The 14,436-nt window shown below is 40.1% G+C and overlaps 1 protein-coding gene across 1 annotated transcript; it reads right to left on the minus strand.

Moving 5' to 3' along the window:
• Positions 1 to 219: 219 nt before the first annotated feature.
• Positions 220 to 14,107, minus strand: LOC135702279 (methyl farnesoate epoxidase-like). The gene is made up of 5 exons (XM_065223308.1): positions 14,013 to 14,107; positions 1,327 to 1,810; positions 1,082 to 1,262; positions 472 to 1,027; positions 220 to 404 (listed from the first exon to the last, which is right to left on the minus strand). The coding sequence occupies exons 1-5, from the start codon at positions 14,095 to 14,097 to the stop codon at positions 220 to 222; spliced, it is 1,491 nt and encodes a 496-aa protein (XP_065079380.1). The 5' UTR covers positions 14,098 to 14,107.
• Between the last annotated feature and the right edge of the window lie 329 nt (positions 14,108 to 14,436).

A 14,436-nucleotide genomic window follows, 5' to 3' on the forward strand; every position in this document is an offset into this window, starting at 1 on the left:
TTGACAGATTGTGATGAAATTTTGCCAGCGTAAACATTACACTCTTAGCTAGTTTCAGTCAAAATTTCATACCTTTTTCCCCACACGTTAAAAAGTTACAAACTAATCAATGTGTCTAAAATTTTTCGAGTACAGTCTTTATTTTCCCAATTCAGACATTCTATCGCATTTCGTTTTTCGTTTGTGTGTGTGTCATCAGTTTAATGAGAAACACTCTACTTATATTAATCTTTCCTTTAATTTTACAAAGTACGGACACGGAGACAGAGTAATACCATCGATACCTTCTAATTCGGGCAGTTTTCCTTCCTCCGCTGGTTCAACTATGAAGGCATGCATGAAGGCAGTGAAAAACAGAAATAAACTTGACTTGGCCAAAGACTCTCCCAAGCACCGTCTTTTACCTGTAATTAGAGAAAAAATACAATCAACTTTTTTCCACGGTGATGATTAAGTAATTAGCCAACTCACCTGACCCAAATGGTAGAAAATATTCATGATTTACCAGCTTATCACCCGTTTCATTCAAGAATCGTTCAGGTCGGAACACTTCCGGATCTCCCCAGTACTCCTTATCCATGTGCAGCGAGTAGAGCGAAACCATCGTGATGGTATTTTTCGGAATCACAAATGTGCTCAACTGCACCGGTGCAAGCGTCCGATGAGCAATCGCCAGCGGAGTGATGTTAGCAATTCGTTGGATCTCACACAGAACGGCCTCAGTATACGGGAGATACGGTCGATCTCCGAGCAGCGGCAACCGGTAACGGCCTACAACGCTGTCCAGTTCCTGGTGTACCTTTCGCACTACCTCTGGATGATGTAGGATGTAAGCTACTCCGTATCCGAGAGTGTTACTGGTTGTTTCCGATCCAGCTTGAAACAGATCCAAGCATAGACACAACAGCTGCTCGTTGGTGAATGTAGAATGGCGATCATCGTTCTTCAATTCCCTCAAGTAGGACGCAATGAAACAATCGGGATTGTCTGGCAGCTCCAACTTCATCTTGATGGATTTTATTGTATCCTAAAGCAGTTAATTATAAGCATTCAACAAGAGATGAACTGTGAAACATTTTACCTGTAAAAATATCCACAGAGGGCGTAACAGATTTAGCAATGTAGCAAATCCGGACTTATCCGGGAGCACATATCGAATAGGAGGAAACTGATTGAGCACTCCACCCGACATGTCAATGACCCGAAAACTTTTATGAATCGTTTCAATAATCCATTCAAGCTTTTTATCGTCCAAATTGAATCTGAAATGAGAAAAAAAAAACATCTCGGTCAACCCACCAAATCCCAGACTAACAATCGCCTCACCTCTTCCCGGCAATCAACGTCCAAATGGAATTCAGCACCGAAATATCGAATGCATTATGCATGCTAATCACTTTCTGCGTTCTCGAGAGCTTTCTCAGGTGATGGATCATCTCCTCGGCTTCTTTCTCCAGGCTGTTCACCATCCCAGTGCGTCCCATGCCGAGAGACTTCAGTGTCTTGACCGAAAAGCGTCTCTGGACATCCCAATTCGGACCATCGGTGAACACCACTCCGAGTCGCTTGTCAAAGGACCGCATCCGAAAGAAGAATCCATCTGGGCGGCCATCAAATTCGTCTTTCGAATACACCTCCCGTATCGATTCCAGCCCCGATACGATAACGACTCTATCGCGACCGAGTCGGAGACCTACGATGGGACCATAGCGGCCAGTCAGCTCAGCCCACATCAGGTGATAGAATTTGAAATGCTTTATTGTATTAAACACCTCGTAAGCGCTGCCGATCAGTGGGAGCCAATTGGGACCTAGGGATAGAGACGAAAAAACATGATAATTATGTTGATGACTTTGCTCGGGCTAATGGGGAATCGGGTAGAGAGACCTATCCCAATGAATAAATTATCCTGATGGATAATAGATTAGGCTGGACCGCAATTTAACGGGATCTGTAGTATGGTGCTATGTAACATTTGGGACCAGTTTTGAGATGTTGTCGATTAGGGCAGCTCCGGCAAATAAATCGTATGTTGAGACAGGGTAGTCAGATTTAATCAACTGAGAATTACTAGGTTAGAGAGTCAAGATAAGCTTGATAAAACTGGTTATCGATAGGAAAGGCGAAAGTGGGCATAAGAATGCATCATTTTGAAAAAAAAAAACTTTTCAATTCCATGTGTATAAGATTTTCTAGATTAGGCTATTTGATCTACTGGATTAACCAAGACCTGCACGGCGTTCTCAGTGACGACACCTGATTGAGTTTTTGCTCATCACTTATATCTTATTTTAAAGTGTATGAGATGCTCGAAAATCTCAAAATTATCCTGGACTTAAGATAAAATGATCTACCAGATCAACAATGATTGATTGTGAGGACCACCCTACCACCAACCTCACCCTCTCAACCGACTAGCAGTACGGCAGACTGTTTTTTGTATGGCTTTTGTTTTGCCAATCGTTCGACAGCCACAGATTGTTTTTGTTCAGGTTTTGTTTTAGGCGTACAGGGTGTTCGAATGTAATCCGTACAGCAAAATGGTGTTGAAATTATCGTTAATTGACAATTTAAAAAATGGATGTAATATCGGCCTAAATGCCCCTAATTTGGACCCATACATAAAATCAGCAATCGACTAAATTATCCGACAAAAAATCCGACAAAAATATCCATTAGTACCGTCCCAATGACGCGTTTATCTAGATAAAATTGATAAATAGCAGATTTTTAGCGATGGACCTAATCTTAGATCCATAGGACAACGTTAGAGTCATTATGGGACTACATTGTTTATTATAGCAATATTTATAGAAGAAAACAGTCTTATTTGTTAATTTCAAAATAGTCGCTCTGTGCTGCGATACATGCCTTCAAACGTTTCGTGAAGTTATCCACGATGGTCGCATGTTCTTCTTCAGATATTTCTTCCCAAGCCTTTAGAAGAGATGCTTTCAAATGTTCCAGTGATTTATGCACGGTTCTGCAGGCTCTAGACTCCAAGATAGATCATACCGAATAGTCCATTGGATTCAAATCCGGTGAGTTGGAAGGTCCTTCCTCTTTCGTCAAAAAGCTCGGAATAGGGCGTTCCCAGAGACGAATAGTTTTTTTTTGCCTTATGAGCCGGCGCCCAGTATTGATGAAAAATCCAATTGTTCTTGCCGAAATGCTGTGATGCCAAGGAAGCTACTGAGTCAGTCAACAGTATCTGATACACTGCTTGGTTCACTTTTACCCCTTTGTCTATGAAGATCAACGGGGTTTTTTTTCCGGTGTGAGTTATTCCAGCCCAAACCATGATGGAAGCGGGATGATGACTCCTTGAAATACTTCCTTAAGTTTTAGAAGTAACAGGAAGCAACTGCCGATCATTCTGGTGGTTGTGATGCTGCTCGATAGTGATACAAGGTTACTGATACTTGCATCGTACGACTCAAAAGCGCTTTCCGTCTCCGAACGCGTTTGGAATAACGAAAGCAAAGCATACACTGAAACAAATCGACATGTACCGTTTATTGGATCCATCTTATAACATAGCAATGTCAGCAGATTTATTTATTCTATGTGATGATTGATAGATTCCATTGGATTATCACTTAAAAGCTATGACTGCGATATGGAATGATTTCTATCGTAATTTCACATACTTAGTACTTGATAATACGTTGCTTCGAGCGTGGTTAGCGATAGATAAGATGTATATGAATATTGTCTGATATATTTCATGGTAAAAAACTGGTGATATGTAATGGGTGGGAACAGACTTCTAGAAACGAATGGAAAATCATATAAGTTTGCACTATGAGAAAATTCAGTAAAATATACCTGTATTCATGATGAATATTGCTCACCAAAAGATATATCTTATAAGATAATTATATTTATTTTATTGGAGTTGCTTTTAACAATTTTTGACGTTTGTTGATATGTCGCATGTAAACAGACATGTAGAAACTATTGGACAGTCATTTGACTTTGCAGTATAGGAAAACATGTATATCTCATTGTAATAGCTCCCTTTGATTTTTGACGTTTAAAGATTGTAAACAGATTTATCCCAATCATTATATAGTCATATAAATGTTCCTTTTAAGAAATCCAACAGCAAACAGTTGTTTTGGCATAGTTTTCTAGGATGAATATCGCTCCCAATAAAATACATCTTACATGATTGTTCTTCCTAAATTATTGAAACAATTTTCAACGATGTTATCGTACACTAATTAAAATGATTAGTCGAACTAAATATAGCTAAGAACAATGATACTGTATTGAATAATCCTTGTTTGTTAGTGTTCCGTATGATAAGGGGTTCCGGAAAAGAATGTATTGAGATTGAAAAAAAAAATGATTCTACTGCAATATTTACTTTGCTAAGATTATAATTGTAAGCCTTCTACATGGTTAATTCAGATTCCAGCACTAGTACTCGAACCTCATGAACCAGTTCCATCAACTCATATAATATAGTTGTTGTTTTATTGCACACAGGAGCATTAAGAAAGATTTGAATACACGACACCACCGAAACGGAGCATTAATTTGTCAGTGCTATTTTTCTTCACTCTAGCAAAACGAGCATAACGATGCACTACATTCCATGTTGGGAGAGCTGTTCTTACTTCATGCGAATTGAACGAGCTAAATATTGAAATCAGCCGTGGCCCAGCGGAATCGAGCGCAGACACCGGAAGCATCACACCTCAACAGTTCTTGATCGATCCCCAAATCAGCTACAATAAAAAAAATACACAACTGTGAAAGCTGCACTGCCTGGTTTATTTTTCGATTTATTTTTAGAAATCGATTAAATATATGTGTCAAAAGAAGAAGCAAATTTCATGTGATTTTCACATAAACTTTACTTCGATTGATTTACGACACATATATTATATTGTGTTGAAAATTAAAGCTTATGCTTATGGGTTTCAAGTCCATTTCAGTTCATTATTATAATTTGACCGATTTTCATTTATCATATGACGATCATATAAAAGTTACCAAGTTATCAGCATTGTAAATGTATCAGATATTCATATAGAATTTACCTGACACATTTTCAATCATATCATTTTCATTGGATTATCTTATAGCGCAAATTTATTTGACTTCCACATAACAGGAATATATCATATTGGTTCAGTGTACATTCTTATTGTCCAACAGCCCAAAAGTCTTGACCCCCTGAACAAGTTTGCCGAAAACGGTAACTTTCTATCTGCTCAGGATCTCGAGCTATTGTATATGCGAGAATTGCATGTGTATACTACCACCGAGTAGTGAGAAAATTCTGAACTACTTCACCAACGAAAAGATCTGGACTTCCTGAAAAACTTTGCCAAAGACATTTACTCTCTATCTTGTCAGGATCTAGTGATGTATCACATGCGAGAACATAACATGTATACGAGCACTACCTAGTGAGAAGATTATGAACTACTGTTAACCAGCAAAAAGGCTATGATCTCCTGAACAGCTTTGCCTCAGACAGTAACTTTCTATCTGGTCAGGATCTCGATATATTTTATATGAGAATTTCACGTGTATACTAGCGCTGCGTAGTGAGAAAATTCTGAACTACTGTCCACCAGCCAAAAATACTTGACCCCCCTGAACAAGTTTGCCGAAGACAGTAACTTTCTATATGCTCAGGATCTCGAACTATTGTATATGCGAAATTGCACGTATATACTAGCGCCACATAATGAGAATTTTCTGAACTACTCCACCAACGAAAAGATGTTGACTTCCTGAAAAACTTTGCCGAAGACAGTAACTTTTTATATGGTAAGGATCTCGATATATTTTTAATGAGAATTTCACATGTATACTAGCGCCGCGTATTTTGAACTGTTGTGCTTTGATCTCATCAACAACTTTGTCGACAACAGTAACTTTCTATCTGGTCATGATCTCGAGATATATCACATGCGATAATTTCACATGTATTCTAGCGCTACGTAGTGAGAAAATTCTGAGCTACTCTCCTCCAGCGAAAAGTTTATGATCTCTAGAACAACTTTGCCGAAGACAGTAACTTTGTATCTGGTCAGGATCTCGAGATTTTCTATGTTGTAACCAGTTAAGTCAAATCCCACGTAGTACGGACACCGTTTACGCGGTTTCCATTTACATTTTCTCTATTATCCGCATGTTTTGATGGTTAACTGTGATAAAAGTTTAGCTTTTTTAGTTAAAAACAAGTTTTTTAAGGAATATCCGTTGGTTTCATATCGATTGGTAGCTCGGCTGCAAAATGGCAATGGAAAACTCACACTGTTGTACAAAGTACAACGCGCGAGTACTCGTGTTACAAAAGTTGGCGCGAGTAACGGAGGGTTAAAAATACAATTTCCTATTTGCAAGAGGGAATAAAGGTTACAAGGCTCTCTCAAAGCTAGCTTACGCATACACCGAGCACTGAGGAGATGCAGATGATGTGCCTCTGGGTCAGAGATGCCAGATCTACGGAAATCTCCGTTGATCTACGGATTTCACAAATTTTTGCGGAAATACGGATCCGTAGGCAAAATCTGCGGAATTCTGTACAGTTTCTACGGATTTTTTTTTTCAGCATACGTCTCCCTTCAGAATCTAATTTTACAATGTAGAGTATAATCTGATTCTGAAGGGAAAGAAGCATAAAGTAAAATACACCCCTGTCAACCGTTTTGCTCACTTATCAGCTTTTTGATAAAGTCGGAAGAAGGTACCGGCACGCAATGAGCAGAATTTCCCCGCCATTAGCCAACGGCGTCCGATTCCGATTCTTCCGCCACTACCGCTCAACAACCGTTTGGCTGCTGCTGCTGCTGCATCGGTCCCGCCAACTGCTGAGGTGCCAAACCATCCGGCTAATCCGAGCCGTCAGTCTTTTGCGGCAACGGTTTCGTCCCCTCCCCCGGGTCTATCGTGGCGTCGAGATGATGCCCTACCATCGCATGAAAACGAAGAGCTACTCACAACAGAGGAACTTATTACCATCATGGCAGAAGCAATCATCATCAAGCGCTCCTGCAGAACCAGAACCGAGCAGATTCTTGCTGCATCACGTTTCATCGACAATTATGGACCGTGAAACCATCAAGATCGCCAACTGGAACGCTTGCTCGCTCAAGAGCAAGATCATCGAGTTCATTGACTTCCTCAACAAACAAAACATCGACATTGCCGTTATCACCGAAACCCACCTAAAACCGGAGGTAAACGTCTACCTTCCTGACTTCCGGCTTCTAAGACTAGAGCGAACCAGCTCCGGGGGAGGAGGAGTTCCTATTGCTGTAAGGAGAAACATCTGCTGTCGGCTTCTGCCGAGCTACCAGCTGAAAACCATTGAAGCTTTAGGGGTAGAAGTCTCCACTCCTGTCGACCCTGTCACCATCATTGCGACGTACTGCCCCAAGCAAATCACCATCAGGGACGGGTCGGCAGCAGACCTGCGGAAGGACATCATCAAACTAACTCGACGGCGAGAAAAGTACATCATTGCTGGCGACCTGAACGCCAAACACCAGGCTTGGGGCAATAGTCGACGCAACCAAGACGACACCATCCTCAACGACGACATGCAAGAGGCTCGCTACACCATATTAGCGCCGGACTCTCCCACCCGGTTGAGCAGATCTGGCGTTCACTCCACCATTGACATCCTCATCAGCAACATGGGAGACAACATCTCGCTACCTATGACCCATCAGGAGCTGAGTTCGGACCACTATCCGGTGGTGGCCGAAGTAGGCTCATCTGTCAACCGATTCCAAGCTTCCCGACGCAACTACCATCGTGTCAGCTGGAAGCAGTTCAAACACTGTGTCGACTCCACTGTCGACTACGGTGTCCTTCCAGAGACGCCCGAAGACGTTGACCGGTTTCTGCGTTACATCGAGGAGGAAATATCCCGGGCCAGGGACCAACACGTGCCAGTATCCAGACAGGTGAGCAATACTCTGAACCTTGATAGAATTACCAAAGATCTCATCAAACTCCGTAACTCCATCCGAAGGCAATACCAGCGTTCTGGTTTGCGTGTCTTGAAGACCCATTGCAATCGTCTTACAAAAACCATCCAAGTCAGGATGGTGGACCTCAGAAATCAAGATTTTGCTAACAAAATCCGCTCTCTCCCAGATTGTGCAAAGCCCTTCTGGAAACTAACGAAAATTCTTAAAAACAAGCCCAGGCCCATTCCACCACTGACCCCACTGGATCGTCCCGGCGACCCAGTGGTTCATCTGATAACTCCTGAAGAGAAGGCTGCAGCGATAGGTCAACATTTCGTCAGCTCTCTAAACATCGTCAGCCCTCATGAATCTGAGGTTGCTGAAAATGCAACCAATCTTCATCAGATTCCTAACATTTTTCCAGAGGAATCCGAGATTATGGCTGACGAACTGTTGGCCTAAATCAAATTATCTAAAAACATGAAGGCCCTAGGTTTCGACAACATCCTGAATCTGGAACTCAAACACTTGAGTTCCAGACTCTACAACCATCTGGCACTGATTTTTAATCGGTGCCTCAGACTTGGCTACTTCCCCTCGTGTTGGAAGTCAGCTAAAGTCATACCCATCCGGAAACCTGGGAAGGATCCGTCCTCACCTTCAAGTTATCGAAAAATCAACCTTCTCTCAGGGTTATCAAAACTGTTCGAAAGAGCAGTCTACCACCGGCTCCCAACATCTGCTGAACAAAACAACATCTTACTCGAGGAACAGTTTGGTTTTCGGAAAGGTCGTTCGACCGTCCACCAACTGACTCGAGTGACAAACATTCTGAAACGGAACAAGTCTGTTTCGAAAACATCTGCCATGGCGTTGTTGGACGTTGAAAAAGCGTTCGACAATGTCTGGCATGATGGCCTGGTGTTCAAATTGCAGCAGTACGGTCTTCTAATCTTCCTAGTGAAGATAATAAACAACTATCTATCGGACAGGACGTTCCGAGTCTCTCTAAATAGCATCACATCGGATGCTTTCAACATCGGTGCCGGAGTTCCACAAGGAAGCATCCATGGCCCCATTCTATTCAACCTGTTCACCTCCGATATGCCGGCTCTCCCTGATGGTGGATCGTTGTCTCTGTTCGCAGATGACACATCCATCGTCTACAAGGGAAGGGTCATCGGTGCTCTGACTGCCAAACTTCAGAGAGGCCTGGACGTCCTGTCTGAATATTTCAACAGCTGGAAGATCCGTATCAACGCGGCAAAGACCCAGGTCATCATCTTTCCACACTCAAAATCTCCCAGACTTGTTCCGTCTGAAAATAATAAGATCTGCTTAAACGGCTGAGTGTCGGAATGGTTCAAAGAGGTCGTGTACCTCGGGCTAACATTAGACAGCAAGCTTCTTTTCAGGGAGCACGTTGACAAAACCAAAACCAAGTGCAATATCTTGATAAGATCGTTGTATCCACTCATCAACAGGAGGTCTACCCTGTCCCTGAAAAATAAGCTTGCTGTCTACAAACAAATCATCCTTCCCGTAATAGAATACGGGATGCCAATCTGAGAGAGTTGCGCAAAAAGCCACCATCTTAAACTTCAAAGGATCCAGAACAAGATCCTGAGAATGATCCTCAACAGTCCACCGCGGACTAGAAACTCTGAGGTCCACCGCCTGGCTGGTCTTCAGACACTAGAGTTACGGAGAGCTGCCTCCATCGCAAGGTTCAGAGATTGCTGTAGGCGATCCGACCAACAGATCGTCAGGGGTCTGGCACGTTAGGTTAAATTAGGTTAAGCTTCACAAAAAGAAAATTGAAAAACATTACACAGTAAAACACAACATGTGCAACACAAAATCAAAAGGTTCACCAAAGAGGAAGAGCCCTTCCGGCTAACCTCTTGCCCTGTATTAGCAATTGTGAACCACATAACAAATCAAAAATAAAGAAGAATTTTACTACTACTACTACTACTACGGTGCTCAAGTAGGTAGGTTATCAAATTTTTTAAATTCAAACCAAAACAATCCCACAAAGGGTATCCTGTAAATTAGTGCTAAACGCAATCATCACATTAGAATAACCAATTAACTAGAACAAAGATGAAGAGCCAAAGGCTAACCAATTGAAATGTTAAATCAAATGTTGAAACATAAAAACCCTGAAAATAAACGTAAAATTTAATAAAAAAAAACATGATGTAACTGTAATGTAAATCCTTTTTCGTTAATAGAGAAATAATAGTTGTAGAAAATATTCCTTACTGTGTTATCTTTGTAAAGTGGTCAATTTATGACAGACCATTTACTACAAGTAAAAGGGAGGGATCTGTTCTCAGAAAGAGCAGATTTTCCTTCTGAGAATGCATACTAAATAAATTCTGATAAACCACTGCTGTCCTCAGGTGGTGAATCTTCCCATTGAGTTAAAAATACAACAGTTCTGAGGAATGTAAGGAAATACTGAAAAAGTCAGTGTAGCTTCATTTCGGGAACATAAGGGAAGTTAACATTCTGAAAATATGGGGAACTTACTGGAAGCTGTAAGAACCTCAAAGCGGTCCCATTAGCTTCCAAAAATCGGCAGAAACTTTTAAGATGTTCTTAGAATTTCAGAGGTCTTCACCCGTGTCAAGAGATCTTCAGAAATAGAGAGAACTTTAGGAAATTTGAGGAAACTTTTAAGAAGTTCTAAGTATCTCAAAAAAGCTAGATCTACAGATTTTTGGGGAATTTTAGAGATCATAAGAGCAGTTCCCATAACTTTAGACTCTTGGAACAGTTTAAAGAATTATAAACCTGAGTTTAGACAGGATAGTTCCATGACGTGCTTGAAAAAAAAACAACAAACCTTAAGACGTTCCGTGAATGTCATGGAAGTACAGAGATCTTTAGAAAATTTATGAAAACTTCAGAAATATTTAGGGGACTTCACAGAAGTTCCGAGATTTCAGGGAAGTTTAGCATCCGAAATATGTGAGTATTTTAAGGGTTTTATATCATGGAAGTTTCAAGATCTTCAATAAATTGTGAAAGTTAGAGAACATCAACCATGGTCCATTAATTTAAAAAATAAATACGAGAACTTTTAGCAAGCACCGATATCTTCAAGAAATTCCAGAGAACTCATAAGAATATTAGATATTTTAAGATAGTTTTATGATATTCAGAAAAGTTCCGAGTACTTTGAGGACGATTAGATTACTTCAGAAAAAAAAACCCATTAACTTAAAGAAATTTGCAGCGACTTACAAGGAGTTCCGTGAAATTATGAGATGTTCCGAAATTTCTATGACAGATCCGAAAGCTTCCGAACCGTCAGGGTATTATGAATATATATATATATATAAGAAAATTTGCCGGAACATTAAACAAATTTGGAGAACTTCGGGTTAAAGGGTGGAACGAGCAAATATTAGTCGCACAAAATTAAGTGAAGATAAGTAATGTTAATAAATTAATCATCTGTTACATGTTATTCTGGCAGCTTAATCTCACATGAAGCACATTGGTGATATCATTCTATGATTTGCCAAACACAAATTCACGGACTGTATAGATGGCCCATCCCATTAAGTTTTGCACAACCTTATTTTAAAGGGTGTCCACAGTTAAATTGCATCACGTTCAAAAAGCTGTAACATTATGCACTTTGGGTAAATTTTAATTAAATTTCGGTTGAGATCACTTCAGCGTGTATTATTTACACTGCGTGAGTTTCATTGTGAAATTGCTAGTAGTTTTGAAAATGGAGTCGAAGGAACAGCGCTTGCGCGAGAAAATTTTGCAAACTCACCTCAACAACCCACATCTTTCGCACCGAGCAAGTTTCGTGCAGAAAGCCAAGAAACGAACAGGACTACGTCCATTCAAGGTTCAGAAAGCACCAAACTGCAATGAACGACAGAATATAACAAAACCACACTGCTGTATCATGGACGATGAAACATACGTGAAAGCAGTCTTCAAACAAATTCCGAGAAACCAGTATGTGACTGAGAAAGACAAGTTCGATGCTTCAGAGTTGCTCAGGAAACAGCAAGTGTCAAAGTTCCCCAAGAAATTCATGATTTGGCAAGTAATTTGTTCGTGCGGAAAACGAAGCAAGCCTTTCGTAACAACTGGAACCGTAAATGGCCAAGTCTACATGAATGAGTGCCTGAAGAAACGACTGCTTCCGTTTCTTAAATCACACTACGTTCCTACATTTTCTTTGTCGTATTTAGCCACTTGTCACAATTTCAAGGACGTTCTGGAGTGGTACAAAACGAATGGGATCAATTTCGTGCCGATGGATCTCAATCCCCCAAACACACCGGAGTTGCGGCCGATCGAAAGATATACTGGACTTCAAAGAATCATGAACTCCGTAAGCATCTTAAATTTGTCACTACGGAGCATGAAATGTTGAAATCATGGAAAGCAGAAAAAATGTCGATTCAACCGTTGTACAAAACTTTATGGGTGGCATTAAGAAGAAAGTTCGGGCATTTGGATTTGGTGAAGAAATAGAGTGAAATAAAGATACGTAAACCAAGCTTATATAGTATTACATTCCCAGAAAATATCATGGCAATCGGTTGAGAGACTTTTTTGCGAGTACTTCTAAGTGATGCAATTTAACTGTGGACACCCTTTAATGTTAAATTAAGTGATTTTACAATGTACGCCATTTTGTTTAAATTTGTTTCTTATTATCAACTTGTTGTGGACCCTTCTTGAAGATTATCTTGATGATTGACAAATATTTTTTAAATGACCGGTTTCATCCTCTTCTTGTATCTAACAAAACAAGGGCAAAATATATATAAACATTTAATGTTTCCAAAATTCCAAAAATCATTTTTTATTATTTTTATATTTATTTTTATGTGTATACTGATTAATGTCACAGAAGCAAACATTTAGGCTTTATCTCAGTTCTTTCAATATTGAATATTAACGATTCGCGCCTGATGGTTATGCTATCCACACTACAAATCTCAGGGCGCATTATATCCCACTTGGAGTAACAAATTGTAACGTTGAAAATAACTACTATTTTTCTAAGTCGATAAGAGCAATCCTTAGATGATATAATGATATGTTGTACTTGTAAGTAACGAGAAGATGGTGTAAAATATGTGTTTGACTCATAAAACCTGTCACGCTTGCTGAGCGTCACAATAAGCGATCTTATGATTCGTGAACGTTCACTCAGAGTAAAATCGCTGATTGTGACGCATTTAAAGCAATATTGACAGATCTTATGTGTCAAACACATACTTCACGTCCTCTTCTTGTAACTTACAAGTACTAATTATCACTATACCATCTCATCATTTTATAATTCCAAAAACATTTCTTTATAGCAGGCGAGTGGAAGCAACCCTGGTTGAAATAATATAGCACAAAGGTAAACGATAAACCTACAAATATGAAAGTATTTCCGAAGGCACCATCCTTCCATAATGCATTATTAGCATTAATGCTGCCCTAGCGGCAGAATTTTGATCTATAATTATAGCACCAAATGAAGGCATAAGGGTCCACTTTGCTGAATAAACAAAGTTTCCATAATGCAACCCTGAGGAGCAATTACTTTATGCCACGATTTGGTACCCCTCCTGGTGCACCAGGGCCTTCCTCCTTTTGGGAGGATGATTAGAACTCGATTTGGAACCATTTGTGGAGCGAAATTTCTAATTTTGCGTCACTTTAAGGTATACCCGAGTAATTGCGCTATCTAAAGTACTATCCAAATTTGACTTCCTCTAATTGCTTCTAATAATTTAACTTAACTGTGGAAATCTAACTGCACCTAACAATAAATCACGACCCATAAAGCATTAAGCAGTGTAGAAATTGTAATATCTTTCAACTGAATTTGAAACTACAAGATCATAAAAATAAATTGAAATTAAGGTAACATGTTACCTAACAGATGGAGACCTAAACTGTGGTCCAAACCGACCAAGCATAGGTACCGAAAACAAACAAAAATGCGAAATCCCTGCTAAAATCACACTACTTCCGCAGTAAACAGTTTTCCACATTGTGCAGAAAATATTTTCACATAGGAATTACCTGGTGGAAAAAATATTGGCTTCCGCATATCCCGCAAACAAAATAGTATCACAAAAATTAAAACAACTATAACATTTCCCCACATGGTCACTGCACCGCGGTAGATCAACCAAGATTAAACAATCACAACAAATACACCTCTCGGATGGAGTTTTCACGTTCGACTGGGCCAGATCTAGCCAAATCAGTTGGTTATATGGGCGGATGGGGCACTTTGGAATCCGTTCTATCGTGAACCGACTTCCAACAGACGACGACAAATACAACAACGTATCAGCCGTTTGCCGGAGGTGTTATCATAAAATCTGAACTGTTCTTTTTCTTATGCTAATCATTACCCAAACAGCCAAATGCATCTTTTCATTTGGGTGACCAATCGATGGCCATTCGGAAACACGACAGCACGGAGTCTGCTTGCCGAGGA

This window comes from Ochlerotatus camptorhynchus, unplaced genomic scaffold, assembly GCF_037179485.1.
Source record: "Ochlerotatus camptorhynchus isolate MF236.1 unplaced genomic scaffold, CSIRO-AGI_Acam_v1.1 ptg000190l, whole genome shotgun sequence".
Classification (NCBI taxonomy): Eukaryota; Metazoa; Arthropoda; class Insecta; order Diptera; family Culicidae; genus Ochlerotatus; species Ochlerotatus camptorhynchus.